The sequence below is a fragment of the Varroa destructor genome, unplaced genomic scaffold, assembly GCF_002443255.2.
Source record: "Varroa destructor unplaced genomic scaffold, Vdes_3.0 BEIS01000001.1, whole genome shotgun sequence".
In the NCBI taxonomy this organism is placed as follows: Eukaryota; Metazoa; Arthropoda; class Arachnida; order Mesostigmata; family Varroidae; genus Varroa; species Varroa destructor.
Window position 1 is genome coordinate 36,159,710 of NW_019211454.1, and position 22,929 is coordinate 36,182,638.

Below are 22,929 nucleotides of genomic sequence, written 5' to 3' on the forward strand. Positions count from 1 at the left end.
ACGACTGTTCAAGCCCATTTTAAACCGAAAGAAAAATACTTCGTTTAGCAGTAAAAGGCTACAATGAGATTTTTTTTCAGCAATTGCATTACTTCTTTTTGAGTGCTGGACAAAATTTTCTGGCCAAACTACTTATTGGTATTCGTTCCGTTAAAACGTTTTCCTTGCTTGAACGAAAATAGAGGAATTATACTTTTGCTATTTGACTTATGATATTTACAGATTTTACGCAATAAATACGCTGCAATGAACTTGTTGCGACCGCCATATGCAACCCTATATATAATATACAGTAACAAAAGTTAAAGCTTATGATCAAGGTGAGCGTCGTTGTATTTTGATAGAGATTTTCGATCTACCAAAAGGAAAACGTAGGAACGTTCAGATCGGCGCTGTCCGGAGGTTCCGTAAGAGATTGGCGGGGTCCTTACACTTTTGTTCATGTTTGAATCTCAATCAGCCCAATGACAATATGTAATGCACCTGCGCCAGTTGCTAGATAGAACGACAGAGCACAGAAATACATAGGACGAGCCGGTATTTTCGAGCCGGCGTTCGAGTGTAGCGGGAACCCTCTGGCTACACTAAACAATTTACGAGAGCTGCTTCCATTTTAAATACGATTAAAGCGTTTACACCCTGTGTACAGACGTACAAAAGGCACGCAACCTAGACTACTTCAGTCTCCCCACAGTAATACTTGACTTCTAGCATGGACGTTCGAAATTCCATTCGAGTACATCATCAGCCAGTCAGTCCACTTTTGTTTTTTTCGTTTTTGAGTTATTATTCAAGTTCATAACTTGAATTCGTCTGCTCTTTGATGTTATTACATAGAATAAAGAGAGAGTTAATTCCAACTTACAGCCAATAGCCAGCAACAACTTTTCGAACTCGTGAATATTTCTGAACGATTGGTGTCTAGCGCTGTTAGCATTTTACCGAAAGCAACGCTTGCATTCAGCGCATGGTAATGTTGCTATTGGAGTTTTTTACATAGACACAGATATGGGCCGACAAACGCACATATGCACCGACCGACAATGCGTCAGACAAATAGGCCATTGTAACACCTTGCAGTAACGGCAACTTATTCGAGTTGTTCACGAACGAATTACTAGAAAGCTACTGAAGCACTGGCTTAGCATACCCTAGCAACTATTAGTCACCAAGGGCACGTAATCAGGCAAACAGAGACGGACACGGACACGGGCACGTAAAAGTCTCAGCAATAGTTCGGCAATTAGGATTTCGTAAGTAGCCTGTGTAAAATGTCAACGATCTAGTGGAGCTGTCCCACTTTTATTACGTCAGATGACTGATCCCAAAAAAGCGTTTAGCGAGAAATGCAGGACTGCCTTCCTGCGCTGGCCTGTTGCGTCTTCCTGTTCCGTTTCCCTATTTCATTGTTCCGAGCGACGGCAACTGCAGCTGCTACTGTTGTTGCTATTGTTCCAGTTCAAACGCACCCGTGGCCAGCCAATCCGTAGCGAGGACAGACAACAAAGCTATCGTGGCTCACAGAGTTTTGAGCAAGCAGAACTCACACAGTGCACCCAATTACAGGGGTTTGTCAAAACTACCATCGCTGCTGGCGCCGACCATGTGGATAAACAGGCAAAAGGACGATTACGGCCACCAGATCAAAGGTGACCGAGAGATGGCGACGCCGACAGCGACTTATACTGCAGCGTCCGGTTGGCTGTTTTTAAGATGCAACTCACATACACACACACACACACACATATATATATATACGTACATATAGGCCGCCGTAGGTGGTGATAGTGATGGATACGCCGTTGAGTGGGTGAGTGTCTGTGTGCATGTATCTGCGTGGACATCCCTCCATCCGAGTCGGACAAACGGCTATACGTTATGTTTCGTCTGTTTCCTCTACTGATAGAGCGAAATGGTACAGCGCAGCAGGAAATATTTCGAATGAAGCAAAATTACGACCCGCGTAAGATATTATTTTCCGTAGTAGCAATAGAGCAGGCGACCGCAGCGATAGCGGATCAAAAATCTACATATGCCCATCATCCACTGATAAAATTGGTGGCGCACGAGCCAAGGCAAAAGCTGTCCCACCGCGTGCAGGTCTATGCGCCCTATGAAATGAAAGTTCTCAAGGGTACCTAGAGCGCTTCGTTTTAGCTGAAAACGGTCCTATGGAACGAAATTTCTAGCCTCGACAACAGGCTATTAGCTTATAATTGTTTTCAAACAATACGACTGTACAGCACCAATTGACATAAATGCAACCCTTCAAAGCTGTCATTTGAACTTTGTTCTCTATCTTATCTGACAAACAGGAGAGAAATTGCGGATGCGTTTTCCCTTTCTACGAACGAAAAAGGCATCCGTGTTTATCTTGTGTGCAGCAAAGTAAGATCCGTATTTGATTCTGTGTGTGAACGCTTTTGTACACAATAGGAGATTCCACCAGCACAAAGCTCCCGTGTCTTCTGTCTGCTGATTTATTTCTCTACTACAGGAAGAGATAATGCAGGTGCGCCAACAGGAACAAGTCTCTTCTTTTTGTTTGGAGAAAGAATACGTTTGCTTTACTTGTTTCCAGCGAACGCTGACCCATATTTCCAGTGGCAATAAAAGTGGATCGTAAAATAGTGCACTGCCGTATTTTTTTCGAAACGACAAACATGGCGACCTTTTTCGAAACAGTGGCAGCGATCTTGGCCAAGCTTGCGTATCGGTTATTTCTATATATAGCGCGTCATTGCAAAGAACTCTACCAAAGTAACTATTGGTAGCTCCAACTTGTTTGTGCAATCAACGAATTCCAATGTGATCAACGATCCGATCATGCAAAATTTAATAGAAGGACTCAACGTTTTTGAGACGTGTTAACTAATAGTTAACTTGCCATTAAATAAGCATCTAAATTGGCTTCTTTGCCGTTTCATTTAAAAACAATATGACATCAAAAGGACATCTACTAGTGGAAGACTATCTTGCTCGCTGCAGTACATAGATATTGATAGCTTACACGGAAGTGCGAGCAACTACAAGAAGAAGTTCTGCCTCAAGAATTGTGTTTCGGAATTTTTGATAGGTGTAGAAGCTTAGATGGGCTAACGGCAAAGGTTGCCAGCATCAGCTGATAAATGTACGTTTTCTAAGAAAAATGGCCTTTGATATATAGAACCGTAGAGACGGGTAATTACACACGAATCCTTCCCAGCGACTTGAACACAATCAAAACAGATTGTACTGGTCATCGGAGTCGCAGCTAAACTTGATTTGGTTGAAGAAATGATACAATTTTACTATACCCCCAACGTTTTTCTTCAGTTGTTGACAAACATGTGTGCGCTGACGAACATAGGAACGAAGCTCCGTTTGTCTAGAGAATAGTTTTGCCGCGAGATTTACACGACTTTGATATGGAATTTTTCTATTTGACACCAGTTTCACCATATAACAAACAGGTTAACGAGAAATATCACTTTGGACAAATACAGCCCGATGAAATTTAAGGAAGAATTTTGTTTCAACCACCTTTTCTGACTCCAGCCAAGTCTCAATTGACAGGTAATTAATATATATATATATATATATATATAGAAACTAACAGTAGGAAACATCTTTACCCCATTCGGCTTGATTATGAAAAGCTTACGTAGTCGCATATACTGCTACCAGTTAATTTAACTAATCACTTTCAACTAGCAACACAAAATCCAAGCCATTTTTATTCATTTGACTATGTTATATTCTTCTGGCGTGATCTTCCTACTGAATCCTATTCCACTAACCTTGTCCATATGTTGATAGTTAAGTGAAACAATAAGCTTATCTTCAGCCACGTCTGTTGGTTGACTATAAATAATAATAATAATAAAAATGCTCTTATCGTGACTACGAGGCGCTTTGCTTGGTAAGTTATTTAGTTACTTTTCCTTCGCCTCGATTACGGCACTTCTATACGACGACCGATTTGCCGGCACAACGGCGTTTATGTCTATCACCGAACGCTTTCAAGTCCGTCATTTACCATCACTGCACCGACTGAGCGCGTCATGTGTGTGTCCATGTTTGTGTATCCTAAGCGTTACAAATACAGCCTTGTATCACTGGCGTTTTTTTCAAACAGCAATACGTATATCGGAAGGAAACAAAAGCTTACATCTCGACATCAATGCATCATTCGCATATCATCTCTATGAGCTCCCTGTTTCTAGTACGATGGTAATTCGATCATTAAAAAGATAGACGAGGCAAATTCAAAAACGTTTGCTTGACCCAGCGTGCCTAGTGCGCGCGTACAGCCAGCCGACCGACCGATCGACCCACCGACCGATTTTCTTCTTACCGAAATGGTATCGGTAGTAGTGCAGCTGGCAACGACAATGGCGTTGCTATTTTGTATTGATGGTTCGCAAAACAGGAAGAACGAAACGATGTAACACAGAAGAAGGGCCTGGCAAGCGGAAACAACCAACACTTTCGCCGTTCTCGGTAGCTATCGCCGTAATACTATGACGTGTACGTTGCTTCAGTAAGGAAGGCTCGTTTTGTACAGAAAAGTGGACGGGAGAGGGGTAAGGTATCATACCACACTGGGCCGACATACTCTTAGCCATGTTTGCCGGAAAGAACGATACCTCCCTTTATAGGTCTCGTAACCAGAAATCATGCAGGATACAGGGCCAGATAGAATTACGCAGCTGCATAAGTGCTGGACAGTGCATTACGAGATTGCTCGCAATGACCCTCTGATGAATTATGCAGTAGAAATCTGTAATAGTTACGGAGAAACGTCTGCTTAGGTCTGGTGTGCATCATACATAGTTGTATGAAAAGGTAGCGTTAGTCAGAATTAGATTTTTATCGATATCACATACGAAACTTTTTTCTTGTCGTGGAAGAGAGGCTAAGGGGTGTTTCTATAAAACACGCAGTGGAAATACCCAAAATGGTGTCGCGCGAGATAGGAATTTATGACAAACCTTTAGTGAGAATATTGCAAAAATGAAGGGCTCCAGCTTTTGAAAATATGTGTTATTATACTTTATTATTATTATTATGATTCAGCAGACGTCTGTATGTCTCATTTTTTGAGACAAGTCTACGATTTTATTCACGAAGATTTCCGTTTCCAGGATATCAGGTGTGACAGTGCTTGCGTACGATTGAGGACAGGTCAAAGACAGAAGCCCTATTTTGCGTTTGGTAGCTTGAAGAATAACGGCAATCTGTCGATTATTAGACCACTATGGCGAAGGGAAGATAATCACGAAACGTAGCCGGGTAGTAAACCAGCGACATGCGGATTCCTCCTCCGTAGAAATAAGTCAATATTCCCTCTCATCTGCCGCAGTTTTCACTCCTTAAGATTACAGATGATGTATATTTCGTCCACACAAGTATATCTCCAACTTCTAAAAATGCAACACTTCAAACCGTTTTTGCAAGAATTGAGTGTTTGCTGATGAATCAACTCGGCTCTGACCGATAAATCTTTATAACTGATTTTTTTCCAGCTAAATTGAGTAAAATACTGTTTAACGGCTTTTGATATTTACCGTCATGTGTTGTTTAGCTTGCATAAGCAGATAGATGTGTAAAGGTCGTTTATTACTGCAACCTTATGTAATCATGCAAGTGGATACAGAAGACATATGCTTTCTAAACACATGCAGTTTTCCATTTCATCCATGAAAACAGCCTTAGGCCACTGATGGAACACTGCGTTCGCGTGTGCATTGGTAGTTCGTTTGTGCCTTGGCCGACGAAGTCACCTGCTCCTAGCACCAATTAAACATTTTCTTCTTCCATCACTAACCAGAACTGAATTTCAGAGAATAGGCAGATAAACTCTCGAATTGTTGCCGTCCGTCTACCATGGGCAACACGCAGACCGTCGTTGTCCGATGACTTTTTAAAACTCATCCAACAATGCAGATATGGCAGATTTCTGCCCAAAATTTCTCCCCTTTTGTCCCTGTTCCAGTTACTTATAATGGCGAACCCCACATTTTAGTATCTACAGAGATCCTCTTTTCCAGTTCCAAACGACCAAAATGCGCAAATTCACCAAGGAAAGGATCACAAAAAAAAGGATCCATGTTCTTCTTAAACTTCTGCAGATTCTTGCGTGAAAAAAGCTCCTTCAATTATGACTTTTGCTCCGTCGATTGTCTATAATCAGTTCGAAATAATACCATTTATATTTAATCGCCTACTGATATTGTTTTTCTCTATGAGGTAATTGGTAGTCTATATCACACCAGCACAAAGGCTTATCTGGGATACGTGTTTTTAATGCATAGTCTCTCGATAAACGAGACCAGAAATTTTGACCTATTTGATACACATGCATAAGTTGCATAAAGTTAAAGCTGTATGAGTGGTAATGCCTTGACTCGCCACCGTTGTATCTGATAGATATATATCAGATTGCGGGTCCCAAGTAATAGTAACGAAGCATTTAGTTTTGGACGTTCAAGACAAATCCTGCCGGTTAGTTTTGCAAGTTATTCTAATCTATCTAAAACCTAATCGAACATTCGAGCCTAAAACCATGCTGCCGACGCAACTCAGGCTCTTGAAGTCGACCTCTCTGCTTATCCAGCTGATGAAAGAGTAGATAAATAGCTTTATAGCTTTGTCTTTTTAGTTCTGGGAGTGAATCAAGATCCTCGTTTTGTGGAAGTTATAAAATATTGGTCAACAGGATATGGTCTCAGTCCTGAAAATGCAGGTTAACTCCTGATATATTAGCCTTCTACCCTTCAGGCACTGCTTCGTACTCGTAAGCGTTGCTATGTTCTTGTCACAAATGTGTCACACAGTCAAATTGGCTCCTCACTGTAATAATTTGCGCATCCCGTACTACCTTGTAACAACTGTGGCTTCCCGCCTGTTAACAAACATTCGCCTTATTCTGTACGTATGTGATTACGTATCAGCTATTGTGTTCATTGAGAAACCCTAGGAAATCTTATACGTGTATACGTGTGAAATAGAGAAAACGGCACTTTTTTGTTATTGTTATGTTGTTTTGAGTCAAAGCTAGCTGGGTGAAAATAGGTGATGTAAGATGTTAAGGAATACAGGGATTGCATTCATTATGGTCACTTCCATAGCATTATGATGAAACTATGAACGATACTCGTGATTATGACTGGCAGTCCAAGAATGGCTATATAAACACAAGCTATTTAGATCAATAAATCATCAGAAATAAATGGTCACAAATGCGACCGTTTATCCTAATGAAGACCTGATATCGATGAGAGGTAATGTGATGTGCTATCTTGAGAATATCAGGCATTTTTCCAATTTCTGTCATAGCAACATTAATTAGTCCCACCATTTCTTGTGTGCCGGTATTAGCTTCGTATACAACCTGTAAGATAAAATTTAGGCCTATTCGGTTCAGCTGGGTTTTCAGTGGGATGAGTTTCCGCACCAATCTACTGGCCTTATACCTGTCTTATATCTTAAAAGTGTACTAACCCCTAATCAGTTCTGTAAAGATGTTTTCTCATCTGTTACATCATGTTACTCAGCAACCCTGGAAAGCCACTTCTCAAGGAAACCCGATAGACGAGAGCAGGCAGTGGCTTTCGAGAAAATTAAGAACTATCGCTGCCTGAAAATTCATGACGAACACGATACTATCAGTGACATGTGTATTATTTACTTTTTGCTAAAACATTTGTGAGGATACATGAAAGTATGTTTAAATATGTACTCCACGGTGCTGTTCGCCAGGTTCTAATTTCTGCTGTTAATTCACGACAATTGTTTCCAAAGTCAGTTATACCAACATCGAGAGTGAAAAAGCACTTACTTTTTTTCTTCAGATTTACGCAAGGTATCCGCTCGTACATATGAAAATCGAGTGCTAATCGATACGCTAAACGAGAGCTTCACAGATCGTTTTGCTAGCTTAAAAGGGGGATTTGATTAATATTTATAGATGATATTATGTATGCTTTTCTAACTGTTTTTAGATTGCCGGTGCTGGAAAAAGGCGGACATCGTGAATATAATATTTCTTTGTATTCTTGACCACCATGTTACCCTTTATTTTTACTCAACTGACTTTCAGTTAGCACCAGATGAAAGCGTAGAGTTTTCCTTGCTCTATACGTGCATGTCTTCGCTTCTGCGGTCAAAGTAATGATGCCCACGAAGTTACAATACCTCGAGACGAAGTTTGTTATTATTACTTTATTCATCAACTTTACTTCATCGTTAGTCGACGACTGACCTCGAGTTTTAAACAAACACTTCTTATGAAGACGACGTTAGCTAAGAATGAGAATGGGAAATCGTGAACAACTATGGAACAGGTGCGTCAGTGGTGCACAGTATATCAAGATCTTGAAAACCTGCAAGCTGATAACAAAACAGTATTTAAAGCTGATTGAGATGGCAGAGGAGACGACTTTTCATGTGAAAGCTAACTCGACCCATCGTGTTTTTGCGGGTCCGCATAATCCAAGCGTCTCATCCTGAAGGTGGCATTTTTTTGAACTTTTGTTATTTATCTGCCGAAGATGTAGTGCGTATGAGTGACACGAATCTTCATATGACGTTTATACTCGAATGACGAAGTTAATATGACAGCCAGATGTGGTGCGATGATCTACGCGATAAGCGAGCCCCCTTATCAACTGAACGGAGGTATCATATCCGTTATCGGATTATTTTGGGATATTTTGATATATAGTATTACATTAACAGTGGACTTTTCCATTGATACGACGAGAGGCGCTGGTAGTAGTAGTAGTCTGGTGGTAGAAGATTTAATAGCATATTTAGATGGCTTGTCCTGGCTCTTACGTTCAACTTCACGATGTTTAGGCTTCCACGTTTTTGTCGAGGTCGGACGTCTTACCTACGTAGGAAAATCTGTGCACTCGAACAGATGCTGTCAAAACATGTCAGCCGATGGTCCCCAAGCGCAACATTTATAACCAAAGAAGTTTTTTACCTTTATTGGTAATTGGCACGCGTAGGCTGACCCGCCGCCGTCTAGGTCATTGTGTCGCCACTGTCCACAATCAAACATCGTCGATAATCGAAAAACAAACATGAGAATAGGCCTAAACGTCAATACATTTGAAGCGGCAATACTAGATTTTCATGGATATTACTGTATTCATCGGTAGAACTTTAAACAATTTTATTTCGTTCACTGAACAAAAACTGACTGATGAATGTAGATTGTATGTCCTAGATTTGGCCTTTGAATCGATGCTATAATTGGCTACCCTTTACTAGTACCTTTACTGCGTGAGGGCTCCAAAATGGTAGACAAATGGTACGATATGTATAGTGTATAATTTCACCAAGTCCAATAATAGCTAAAAAGTGCAAAGGGAAACAATATAGGCAAAAGTGTTGTACAAAAAGCGTCTTTTACAAGCTGAACAACAACTTTCTCCGGGTAACAAGAAGGATTATGGCCCAACTAGAAAATAGCGACGTAAAACCATCATTTGGAAATTGCTGGTTCATGAAGAAGGAACAATATATCATGATGATTGTGATTTATGCAGTGGGCATGAAAAAATGGAAGAATGGTTGGTAGTCGAACAAACGATTTCCTGCGGCAGAAATGTGTAACTATCACACATATTTTGTCGTATTGTTTACTAACATAAGCCAACATTACTCTTGCCACCCACTGGCAGGCATCAGCTGCAGCTCGTCACATCAAGCTATTGATAAATTGTTTTTGCCAGTCAATCAACCGCATGGCAAAAACAACGTAAACCTGACGATTGACTAGTCTATGGAGCATGACAGACACTGGCACAGCATTCAAGCTCTTAAGCATCAGCTAAGTACGAGATCAGATAATGCCCCTGCTGCAAACCCAGCCTTATGATTGTTTCCTTTACAGTTTAACATCCTCTATTTTTTTTTTTTTTTTTTTAAATATCCATGCTAAATTACATTGTACAAACCTATAGGCACGGTCAAGATGAATGAGTGTTGATTATTGCCATTTTACACTTATAACTGTGTCCTTACACGTGTGACCAGTCAAAACAAGGCACCTCCCATTGTCTATGATGTGCTAGTATGCAATACAGACAAGATGCCACAGCGAATGATTCCGAGAACCGTATTGTCACATATTCAAAACTAAATAAAAAATCATATTAAGAAGAAAATAGTTATATTAGTTGCGCCTATGTTGGCCTATTTTATTATTAAATAGATAAATCACAGAGTCAGAAAAAGTTAAGTGTTCCTTTGGCTAAACGTATTTGTCACTTTTTAATTTAATTTAAAGTTAAATGCACATGCTTAATACTAATTCCATACTTAAGAGAATTGTATGGCTCTTTTCTTTATCTATTCGTATGCGGGTAACCCGCAGAACCGTTCTGACTCGTATTGTGTCAGATCTGGACTGTTTCTATCAACTACTATTGGTACCCGAATGGCTGAACGTAAAAACGTTCGTTGTTTTTTCTTTCGTTGTCTTTCACGAATTTAGCTCAATTGCCTATTTTTTTTTTTTTTTTTTATTAGCTGCATTCGATACGCTTGATTTCTAGATGGCAATTCTAAATAATTGTATTCGTAAATCTGTGGTATTTGTGAAGGCCAACCTATGGCGCTGACAATGCCATTTTGGCAAACGCTATTTTTTTTTTAGAAATTTTATTATATAATTTTTGTAATGACAACTCTGGCCGTCCCTTGTTCCAATATTCGCATTATTAGATGACAGTCATTACTTAGAGACTACGGTATTCGTAATACTTTGTGTTGTGATTTTTAATTAAAATTTATTTTGGTAATTATTACTATAAAATTCTATAAACGTATGAATGTATGGTTGGATTTTTCGTACCCTGTGATACAGATGATAACTGTCTGCCAGCCCATTAGAGATTAGGGTTTCGTCCAGAGGAACGCTGTCTAATCATGAGTCGGATAGTGGCGTCTAATTTATAAATCAATTGAGTGTTACATGTGGAAAACCACGAGACATTATTTTGATAACTTGAGATTGACGTTTCTCTTTTCATAGGTTTGAAGGTATTTTACTGCAAAAAGCTATAACCCTTTTAGGGAAAAACATACACTCGCGTGATTCCAAACGTGGCTTGGGTGGCCAAATGCCTGGCTGACAGATACCGAGACACGTTGCTGCTCTAAGTCCCGCCAGCGGCACATAAAATGCTACATAATTTGTGTGGATAAATTATCATGCTTCGCCAATCCAGCCTAATAAAGATGTAACTGTATTGTAACAGCTTCGACAGAAGCTTATACGGTTTGAAGCCTATACGAGATGCGTAACACGTTTAATGTTTCACGTATCTCGAGGTGTCGTAATGCTTCGATCGACCCGTACCGCACTTTTAGGCTAGTTCACGCTCCAGATTAAGAAACAAACCCTTCACATTTCAGGCCTAGTACTGGCTTTAAACACTGCTGCAGATGGCTAACTCCCATAGCGAAACGAGGTGTGCCTACGTCGCTTTCGAACCTAGTCTGCCACGTGTCCCTGGATTTAATGGGCAACCATGCGGCCACTGTACCATCATGGGGGCCACACTACAAATTTAGAAAAACAAGAATGCCTCAATCTGTTCCGAGCTGCTGAAAATAGTTTACCTGATGAAAGCATTCACTACATCATCGTAAATCCATTTATCCCGAATCGAAATGCTTTCCCTCTGTCCACCTGTAGTGCTTCTTTGCCGCTTGGGCATTCGGATCTCCGCAAGTTTTGCTAGAGCTGCAAGAAGCACTGCGCCGTATCATCGCACGAGTGCAAACACCCGATAACGATAACCGTCCAGCCTTCGCACAGCCACACGAGCAGTGAGGTAAAGGCGATCGAAGACAATTACATGCAGCCATAGGCATCTGTCGAGTTTGAAGGGTATCTATGGCTGCATCAATTGTCGTCGGATCTAGATTCGCCAGCTAATGGGGGGTGAGGAGACTCACAGTGAATCTTGGGGAATTCTAACTCGAAAACACATCTCTAAACAAGGTTTAGGAAATGGCTAGCGATTGAATTAGTACGATCGATCATTTATGGTTTGCCTGCGACAAAGCTAGCTCTGAACAGACGAGTAAAAAATGTAGTGTTATCTTAGCGGATCAAATGTTTCAAGCCGAAGCTGAATCATACGTAAAGATAGTAACTACTGACATCTCCTGAAGTTATAATATTCAAACTCCCTAATGGATTATTTGAGACGAGTTAGTAATTTCTATCTTTATTTTCTTATATTCTACAACATCGAGGAAACAAATTGAAGTCTACGTAAAGCGTCCTCTGATAATGGCGAAAACAAACTTAGTGACACTTTCTTTGTCTTTGAACAGATACGTGTGTTTACGTGAGATACCATTGTCGCGGGACATCTTTGCGCCAGAGGCACAATTGCCTAAAGAAGAACAGTATTTGGTTTACTGTATGATTAAGAGCGATCACAGGTTTTAAAATGTCCGAAGGAAGTGTGCGCACGCCAGTTCACGAGGTTGAGATTGAAAAAAATAATAAAAATTTCACTAAAAATAGTATAGATATTGGTTTCGGAAAATTATTGGTGAATATACGTCTCATTTAAATGTAAGCTTTTGTACAGTAAGCGATTATCCATAAATACGCAAATCATTCGCAGATATTTAACTGTTTTATATTGTTTCGTATATTTTTTTACCTTTCGGCGTCCTAAGCATTTATTATTTGAGCTCTCTAATAGTCCAGACACAAATCTGCTATGTTATTTCAAATATACTAAATGACTCTGTGGCTTGTCAGCAGTTTTGGATATACCGATATTAAGTAACTAAGAATCGTATTAAAGTTCTGCTTGTACGATGAAGGATGTTCGAGAAAGACGCCTCCAGACGGTAAACAGATGTAAAACAGACAGTGAAAGCATTCAGGAACTAAAGGATTCTTAATCGTACGTCTAACGCAATATTAGACATACTTTTATTTCGACTGATGATGATGATTATTGTCAGGGCCTACGCTGGCCTATTTCGTATAACCTACAGGAGTACATAAACGAAGTCTATTAGCAATTCGATAAGGCCACTTACCGGCTGTCGTTGTTACTCATCTGCTGCTATTGACCTGAATGGCCTAGCCACTTATAATCACTCCATTACCTTCAGACAATAAAACATTGTGCAACTTGTGCAGGTTTAATTCGTTTGATTTCTAGAGGAAAAAGTATGCGGGGCATTTGTAGCCGTGCAAACGGTGAATTTTATCATGACATTTTAAACTCAGGAGAAAATTACCACACCTGCATCGGTAGTTTGCTAAGATGGTTTGTTCTGCTTAACTTTTAAACATTTTGTAATCAGCTTTCAATGTCAAATTCATTCCGAGTAATTAAATTCTATAGAAAAAGAGAATTGCCAGTGTTATGTTCTTCTTACGAAACTGTCCTTTGTCACTTCCGCCAAAAGTAAACGTTTGAGAAACGTCGACGCTTTCTCCTACGATGCTTGTTGAACCAGAGTTAGAACTCAATCGGAACAGGATTGAGCCGAGCTAGTCGAGAGGTTCGCTCGATTACTTCAACTCTTAGTTACCGGAAAATGACCAGCTGTTAATTATATAGTTATAAATGCACAAAGGAATATACGGCAAAAGTGCAATTTTTATTACTAAAGACGCAGATCATTAAGCGACACTTCATAACATGTACCGTCTATAAACCACAGCGAATGTACAAGCTTTATTGGCTAACTGTTTCAAGTTTAAGGTCCACCACTGTCTTTATATAATCTATCAGGCACATGCCCTATTATTGCGGAAGCTTGGGTGGACGATTTTGTTCTGCTGTCATGTTGAACGTCCTTTGGCTAGAAGTCACTCGCCACCTAAACTGCTCCATAATCGTTGACATGAACCTTCGAGACGTTTTCGATAGTAGTGTCATGACATATTGTTTTTTTAGCATCATTATAATCAGTAGATTGGGGCTCAATCGACGATTTCAGCCGAATTGAAGTTGTCTTTTTATCACACTACAATTGTGTGTAGATTTGCCTTACCCGACTTGCTAGTCCGCATGCAGCCTGTTGTGCGGTCTCCTATTCCTGCTGGTGCCTCTGTTGCTACGGTCTCCGTACTGCATGCCCGTATTTGGGCTACTATCCGACACTACTACAACCCGGTCATCGGGAAACTGAATTATCACAGTGATGATGTTGCGAGCGATGCAGTCTTTTTCCTTCAGCTACATTTTTCCCTGTCGCTTTTTTGCTCATCGCCGGGCCGGTGTTGTTGTTGTTGTTGTTACAGATGACGAGTCTTATGGCTGTTGTTAGCAATGATGCTAATGGCCGACACTTTTCAAGTCACGTGCTACATATGTTGCAGATTAGATCATCAGAAGGTAGTGAAGAACACGCAACCGCACGCACTGAAACATACACATGCACGCGCTCAGAGGTAAACACACGCATTATCTGCCAAGCAGTCACAGCTTCCGGCAGTGGCAAACAGTCACTGGGTGATGGTGCAATAACCCGATTCGAGGTTAATAACTGTCATCAGTAGCTGATGATACTGCAGGCTTATTTATTGCTCGGCTTACATGCAAGTGAATGGTGAATGTTCGCTAGCTGAAAGCCAATGAGCTTTCAGTTGTCATGGGTTTGTTTATCACTGTTGTTGCTTAAGCACATATTCCAGTTGATCTGTTATCTGCCCTTTGTCCTAACAGTAGTCAAATAGACCTGAATAGGACTGTGACGTAGTTAGAGCGAAGGCAACCGCAAGTTACATAGCTCTATCCGCATCACCGCAGTTTCCACCTGAGAGCGACATTTAGTATGGCAAAAAGTTAAACGTTCCGCTTGTTAATAATCCGCTTTTTAACGCTCCACAGTTTTTCCATTTACATATCTGTGGGAAACTGGTTATCCCTCACTCCAACAGTATGTCCTAATTCCACTCAGTTATCCAGCGTACGACCAGCTCCCAGATAACTGTACCAATTTAATATCCAATGATGAACATCTTCAACGCTGGTAATTATAGGCCACAGTTAGTATATTAGTGGTAGGACGTTGGCCGAAAGAGCATCGGAACCACGCACGCTGATAAAACTTAAAACAGGCTGCCAAAGCTACTGTTACTTGTCTGAATAATCCTAAGCGACTGGCGCTCGCGCGGCAGTACTACATGAGTCGGGAGAGGGCTCTACCGGGAATGGGTACGCAGGGTGAGGACCGGATGGTGGAGAAAGTCCGAAATACGTCGATACGCCAGCGTTTGCGCTGAGTGCATGCTCTAACGCCTGCCGCATCCAACCACATGGGCAAGTACTTAAGGCCTAAATACGATAGTAACGGGCGCGTAGAAGCAATGTTAGAGTCTACTACAAATTCGATGGGTGGCTGTACATTAATTTTAGAGAACTAATAAGTGAATCTTCAAATGCTACATGGATTATCGTTGAAATTTATATTTTTTTCTAGTAAAATGCTTCAGTTAATACACTCGGAAAATTATCTAAACTTAAGGGTCACGCCAACGTCGTTTTCATTGTGATGTCCTGACGCTAATAGTATGGTACACAAGGGCAGAAATGTGCAGAGGGCAGATGATAATTTGAACTTTGGCGGTTGCCGACTGTACTATTATTATGATTATAGCGACCCAAAAAATGGTGTACTACTTTTTTAAAAACAATGACTTTTTTGGAGAGTTATGACGCTAAGGCGCCAATAAAATAGTGAAGTTCAACGTCGATCATAGCCTTACTTGCGCTTGTTCATTTGAACGGGACACCTCGACTACGACCTCCTGGTAGAACACAATCCAAAGGGTAACAAATGATGTTGAGTACCGTTCAGTGCTACCGTGCCGCGTCGCATTATCTTTCGGTAATCACCTGACGTGAAACACTGGAAGGCAATATGATTATGTTGTCCAGCCTTGGTTTTTGGCAATTAGGAAATTTTATCAGCTAAATGAAGATCTATCTTTGTGAAGACGTATCTTTTGTAGACAATTTAGAAATTATTTAATAAGGAAACGAAAACTATTCTTAAATATTTAACGAAAAGATGTCAAACTCTAGTGCACTTGAGATAATTAAAATGAATTGACTTCAGAGGAGCAGACCTCCGCATTGAGTTGCAGGCTAAGGATACTAACGATACTTCTTCAAAAAACTAAAGTAAGTTGAACAATTGTAAAATAAAGTGGACATATTCAAGGACGTTCCAAAGAAATTTCACAGTCTGCTCAAACGCGCGAGTCAGTAGCGGGCTGCCGGTGAACATGTGCACAAAATCGTTACGTATGGGGATGCGTAAGTACCCCATACTTAGTAGTCTTTATACATACTTAATAGTTTACTCGATCTAATGCTACTAGAAGCTCAACCTTTGTTCTACAGCGAGTGGCTACAGGGTACGATGATTGGTGGTGTTTGCACGTCTAATAACGAGAGAACTGTGTCAACGAATAACCTTTTGAGGTATCCAGTGACGTCGCCGCGGAGAGTGCCTCCGTGTCATTTTTGACCTCTCCCGGAACGGCTCTCTGTTGTAACTGCTCCTCTGATACTGTATTAGCGCAAAAAAAAAAGATTAAAAATTCTTTTTTTTAGTATTGCTGTCCACAGTAGATTGTTTAAATTGTTAACACTGAGTATCTCAAAGATTGCGTGTAAGGTACGTTTCTTTAGCAGACGAAAGCTTTTAGACCTGCTGGCTTCCAAAACGTTACAATTTATTGTAAATTTCCTGCACATATCAGACGTAGTAGTTAGACCAAACGCATTCAATATTCTATTCTTGTTTGTTGCTTCGCAGCTCACGCATCCCTACCAATGACTACTAAAGAATATTTTCGAACATTGACTTTAATTAGTTCCAGAACGAAGCTCTTACTTTTCCGCATGCTAGGCAGCTTTGAATCATCAAAAAGACAGCTTTCGGCTGGAGCTGGCCACTGAAAGTTCAACAAGCAAAGACCCTGAACTGAAAAAAATCCCTGATGACATCCATCACAAAGGCCACATACAATTTAGAACCCGAAATCTGCCCCAGGTTGTCATCAGCCCAAAGAAATAATGATGTTCACACGCTTGAAGGTCTGTGGTAGAAAACAGTGGCTCTAACGCCTATATTATCCGAACCGTTCATCCCTGTCACGTACTGTGGTGCGATCGGTGACTGCCCTGTTCTATAGCTGAACGCGCGCTGCAGGACAACTAGCTGTTGGCCGTAAAATAGCCCAAATCAATTGGCGAGTTGAATTGGACTGAGTTTCCCAACCCGACTCCTGTTGATCTTGATCACCAACAGTAGATGGAACTAACACGTTAACTTTTAGATATCAACGAATACAAATCAGCTTGACGCCAATTGATGCAGATGGTATATGGTGATTTCGCAAGTCTTAATAGCAGCTGTAGCTGGTAACTTTGAGCAGTTACTTTAACTTCACGTGACTGCTTTTGTTAGCTGAGCTAACAAGCATAAAACTGATCGCTTCCGAACAGTTCGGTGTCCGGATGAAATAACGTTCCTCTCCGTAATAGTTGATCCTGATAAGCAACAAATTCATTCAAGGGCTCTGCCAGCATCGTTTGAAACCAGACTTTTTTCAAAGTGAAAGGGCTCTAAAGTAGATTATTGTACGTGTTGCATAAAAGAATATATTATTGGTATGATAGTACGTAATTGAATTGATTGAACAACGTGCCGGTACAAAAGATGTATGCATTGAAATCGCTGCAGAACAATTCACAGGCCAGCTTTATCTATGGATAGCCGTTAAGGGCTGCTATATGCCATCAGCTGATCTCATCAGATCTCCGCACAAACAGTTGCAGTCAGAATGACGCAGGTTTGACCTAGCTTCAAATTGTTATATTACTCTAAGCATAGGACAGAAGCTATGAGACAGGTGCCGCTTAGTTTGTGCCTTAGGATGTTAGGCTAACAGAGGTTCAAGAGCGGGCTAAAAAGCATACGAAGAAAAAAATTAGTAGAATGAAAGTCGGTTTTGTTGGTCACTCATAGAAGAATTTGATTTTCCTATCATCTATCCTTTCTCCTTTCCATCCTTTTTCTACCTACGTAGGTCTGAAACGATGTCAAATATCGATTAAGCCTCGATAAATAGTTCTTGCTTGAGGTTTTAATTCTATTTAATAATTAATGAGTTGGTTTACTCTACTGTTTTTGAAGGTAATGCTAGCCACATCGAAACTGAATCTATTGAAATTGGTACTTTACAATGAAGATGCCGTGGACGTATTAGGTGTGTCTAATGTCTAAATGCTGCTTTCATTATTTCTGCGGGCTTGAAGACATCTTAAGTAGAGCAATTTGGCGTCATCATATGAAAAAGGCTCTATCTTTTAGGTTACCAAGGTCACGTCCTATTGACATATTGCTTTCCTGGTAACTGTTGTTTAACCATACGATCGGTACCGTAATCTTCGTCAAATCTTCGCGGGAGCGCTTGGGAGCGAAACAACAGCAGCCACTGCACATATTCCGTTTTATATATGACATTATAAGTAGTAGTAGTAGTAAGATGTATGTCGCAAGCTTGAAAAGCTAGCTACGTTAGTATAGAATACGAACATTGAAGTTCTGCTGAGTCCACCTATCCCGCTTGTATTATGCAGTACTTAAGTATAATGCCCTACAGATGACGCATTTGCTTACGTTCATCTAATCTTTGCTTGTTTTGATCTACAATGGAAACATTATCATGTAGATTGGAATAGGAATACGAACGTGGATAGGCTAAGTTCAACATCTTAACAGGGCAAAGTCCAAATAATCTGTTATGTTAGTATACGGCTCAAACCCAAGAATGTTACATGTAATACTGCATTGCATTAAATCAGTAATGTAATAGATACAAAAAATTAAAAAAATTCTCAAGATAGAGTTATATGGACAACTTTTATAGCATCGCTTGTATTCGAGGTTTTTCCAGGTTGTTTCAATCACAGCAGTGTAGATCACGTTGATGCGATACGCCATCACATATATAGTTTAGCTAAAAATACAGTTATCGTTTGAGGCAAACGAAACAGCGTGACCGTCTGCGTGTCTCAGTTTGCTGCGCTTCAGAGATTTAGCAAAAAAAAAATCTATAGAATGATGGGTTCTTCTGCTTTCTGATCATAGTGTGTAACTGTCAATTTGCTCATAAATCGTTCAATATTCCCCGGAAACGGCTCAAATCAGCCAGCCTAAAGAGGTTGGCAAACAAGCAACTGCTAGATCTATCTCGTACGAAGCGCTCACTTCAAAAGCTGTTTTATGACAGGCTGGCCTAACCGGACTACCTAGTCTTTTGACGAGAACTGCCTTCCTTTTCATTTTTGCGATCAAGTGATCACAATGATTCGGCAGAGTTTGATGAAATACAACATTGTATTTTTATGCGCTTTACGCCTACCTGTTGAAGCTTACATCCAGCAGGAATTCGAAGACTGATGGTATGCTCTCGGGACAAGCTTTTACAACTAAAATATTAGAAAGTTTGATTCAATTAGCTAGGAAGAGCCTCATACTTGTAAGTACCTGTTGTGTACGAGAGTGGATTGGTGATCAGCTGTTTCTTATTGATTTAGACACGATATACTGGATTGAATGAATCACTAATACGAAGTGTCCGAGGTAATTGCGTCGTCCTTCAATCTGCTAGACGAGGAAAGAGACTTCCGTTATTTGATTTGGTTAAATGTAATTATGACTTGCCACAAGCGTAATTAAACTCATGTAAATAAGCAAATGTTTTTGACTCGCTATAAGTAACAATAATTGCTAAGGCCGTCCATCTTTGAACCCGGCTTAAATTGCTTGTCTAGCAATAGCGGTTATGACAATCGTTCACAAGTCGCATGAGACCATAACTAGTTCAACCATTGCATTCAGTATCATTTGTTATTAATGTGACAGAGGCTACCATGCGCCTGGTACAGGGACTCCTATTGTATTTGACTAAACTAGAAAAGTGCACATCTGACTCTCTAGCAACAGAAAATCTAAATTTCCACAGACTGACGCCGTCAATCTATATTATCAAGTAATTAATAATTCTGAGGTAATACTAAGCAATCTAATAGCTATCTTCCAGTGGAAGACAAAGGTAAATGTAATACTTTGCTCCTTAATTGTTAAAATTTCATATCTTTATAAGGCGTATAACACATTAAGGAAAGGATATTCCTCAAGCCTCTCATGAGAAATTTTTCAGGATAGAGCAATAGGATATTTGTATTTCGGGCGTAAAAATTCATTTTGATTCCCACCTAGTCAAAATATACATTTGTAAATCCTACAGTTGAGTACACCTCAGATGGGTCTGATCAAATTGTACATGGAGCCGTATGTAATGGTTTAAAATTGTACAAATGCCATATGCGTTATTCAAATATACCCTTATTTTTCATACTTGTGCTTATTTTTCTAACGGTGATTCAAGTTAGTTGAAACCACAGTGAGGGAAGATTATCTTAAGACGTTCTCAACAGTGATCGTTGCAGTTGCTAGATACCGTTTTTAAATTCGGACATACCATCATATTGTGTAACTAGGCAAGCAAGTCGTATATTGTTTGGTCAATTTATCCATCAAGGATTATTACTACATTTGCAATTATCGCTACCAGGAAAAAAAACAAGATTGTTAACTGGACACAATGGCACGGAAGCCTAACGCTTGTAACTGTGCGAATTTGCCACTGTTTATCGAAATAGCAAAAAATCGCTTTACCGCCTATACAACCAGAATGGAAGCTGAAACTCAACTCGGCAAGAGACGATACTTCGAACATATGCGAAGTACCAAAAGGCTACGGTAAATATATTAGAACAACATACTTTATAAGAGTTTCGTTTTCATGTAAAAAATGTTTACCTGATTCTTACGTCTGATGCTGCCATTGAGCATTGCCTGAGATTTTATAGGGGTTCTCACTTTTTTCGACGCTAGTGCTTTATTGTTGGGCTTAGTTGATTTCAATATGGAAGCTATCATTGCCATCTTACCAGTATTAGCTAACTTAACATATATTCTGAGTGAAAGACAGGTCAACTTTCTGGCTGTGCACAACGATAGTTTCTAAAGGTTTATTTTATAACTTCGCCAATACATTTTAAAAAGTGCATCGCATGCTCCGTGACGAAAATTGAGGTCGTTTTGAGTGCTAAAGGAAAAAAAGTTTTTATAACGCTGTTTTTTCATCCTTTTTTTTTATTGGACGCAATAAGAGAAGCTTAGAGTTAAACTCAAGTAAGTGAACTCAAATTTGAAAGAGCTGTCTTCAAACGTCGAAGACCCATGCTTCCAACTGTATTTCATGTATATAAACAACGACCGTTAGTACGTAGTAGGGTTTAGATGTCCCGCACGGTATCGTAAGTCATAATGAACCTTTTCCATAGAAAAGACCCCATCAAACTGCTGTCCTAATTGGCTACAGTTAAACGACGTATTGAACAGCTTCAGTATCGGCATTCAGGCAACCATATCAATACTCTATGTGTGACTATTTGAAAGTTGTCGCAATTAGTTTCTAGACCTTAAATTGGAACAGACCAGTAGATAATAGAAATATCAGGTTATCCCATCACAAATCATTCATGAGATCCTGTTGTAGTTTTGGAGACATAAAGAGTAAAAACACGATGGAACGGATGGTAGTGGTATTGGATACGTGCGGTGTCGTACTCGTTTGATATATGCGCAGCGAAAACCAAGATCCGTTCTCTTAAAAGCTGGTGTATAAGTTTATCTTTTTAGTTTAATACTTATATATATATATAAGTATTAAACTTATGACCCTATGACGTATGACCTTTGTTTAAGCAAATGACTAGAAGCTAGTTTCATAATTATTTCGAAGTTCATTTCATCTATTTCTTTGTCCAACTTATGAATATACACCTTGCAAACGTATAAATTAATTGTGATGATAATTGCCAAGTAAGATCTCACCCGAATAGCTACAGAGAAGAAATTATATTTCAAAACACAGATAATTACCCTAATGATCGTTAGCAAGGGTCAGCATTTTCTTGCTTAAACACAGAGAAAGTATACATAAAGGTGTAGTATAGAATTTCGTATACGAGAATTCCATAGCTCTACGTTCATACTTTTGGTCGACCGGCCGGGAGACTTCTGAACATCGTCTGAGAACATCTGAGACTTCTGATAGATGCGTCCTGCCCAAGCACATCGTTATGGCATCTATCGGGAGACAGCTCTCCTCCATAAACAGCCGCCCAGAGGTTGGTCTGCTTTGTTAGCTGTGAAAATCATAGCTGGTAGCGTAAGGAAATGATGATGCATCTGTATATATTAGTAGCCGAGACCCAGTGTCACACAGAAGAAGACCAACTTATATAGTAATATATATAAGTTGGTCTTCTTCTGTGTATACATAGGAAAATGTATAATAAAGAAAGTCAGAAATTAGCAGACAAGGTTAGCTTTTTCCAAGACCAAGACGTTAGTTGGAGCGAGATCTGTCGGTCGCCGCTCGGTGTTAATCTAAATGTGCCTGATGTGGCTCATACGCGCATGTTTTAATAACGTTTATATTGTTCTTGAAGACACCTAATTTTCCATTGTTGTCCGATGTTAGTATAAGGGTAAAGCTGTGTTCTATGTACTTCTATGCCAAAATAAATTTAAGATGAGATTAGAGGTCTACGATAAGCGTGGCCGATATCTAAGTTCCATATTGCTTTTAAACAGAATATAGCAAAAGATCATATTCGATAATGACTAGATTATACTTATGGTATTGTACCACTGAACTACGAGGGATTGAAAACCTTTGCACGAGTCGGCGGGTCATACCACTTGAGTTTGGCATCAGTTGAGAACGTTGATTTCCTAGCTGGTTTCTACTATCTGTGATTGTAAGCTTAAACACGAAACCGAACGGAGATG

The 22,929-nt window shown here is 39.9% G+C and overlaps 1 protein-coding gene and 2 long non-coding RNA genes across 12 annotated transcripts in view; 1 reads left to right on the plus strand and 2 right to left on the minus strand.

The window, feature by feature from the left end:
- LOC111250413 (uncharacterized) overlaps nucleotides 1–1,609 on the minus strand; it is a 46,149-nt gene extending 44,540 nt beyond the window's left edge. Inside the window, exon 1 of one of the 5 annotated variants that reach the window (XR_015328856.1) lies at nucleotides 866–1,609. Coding sequence is in view for 4 of the 5 variants with exons in the window: in XM_022805663.2 (XP_022661398.1) it covers nucleotides 866–937 (72 nt within the window). In the remaining variant the exon portion in view is untranslated. The remainder of the gene's footprint in view (nucleotides 1–865) is intronic. The other 4 variants (XM_022805663.2, XM_022805652.2, XM_022805638.2 and 1 more) reach the window with 4 other exon arrangements.
- Nucleotides 1–22,929, plus strand: part of LOC147758574 (uncharacterized) — a 64,231-nt gene that overhangs the window by 36,932 nt on the left and 4,370 nt on the right. The window lies entirely within an intron of this gene.
- LOC111250431 (uncharacterized) lies at nucleotides 13,618–16,554 on the minus strand. Of its 4 annotated transcripts, none has more exons than XR_015329052.1 (3): nucleotides 16,465–16,554; nucleotides 15,752–15,894; nucleotides 13,618–15,320 (listed from the first exon to the last, which is right to left on the minus strand). It is a non-coding gene; the product is annotated as an uncharacterized LOC111250431 (long non-coding RNA). The 4 variants fall into 4 exon arrangements; XR_015329050.1 differs by having other exon boundaries at nucleotides 16,379–16,554; XR_015329047.1 differs by having other exon boundaries at nucleotides 16,340–16,554.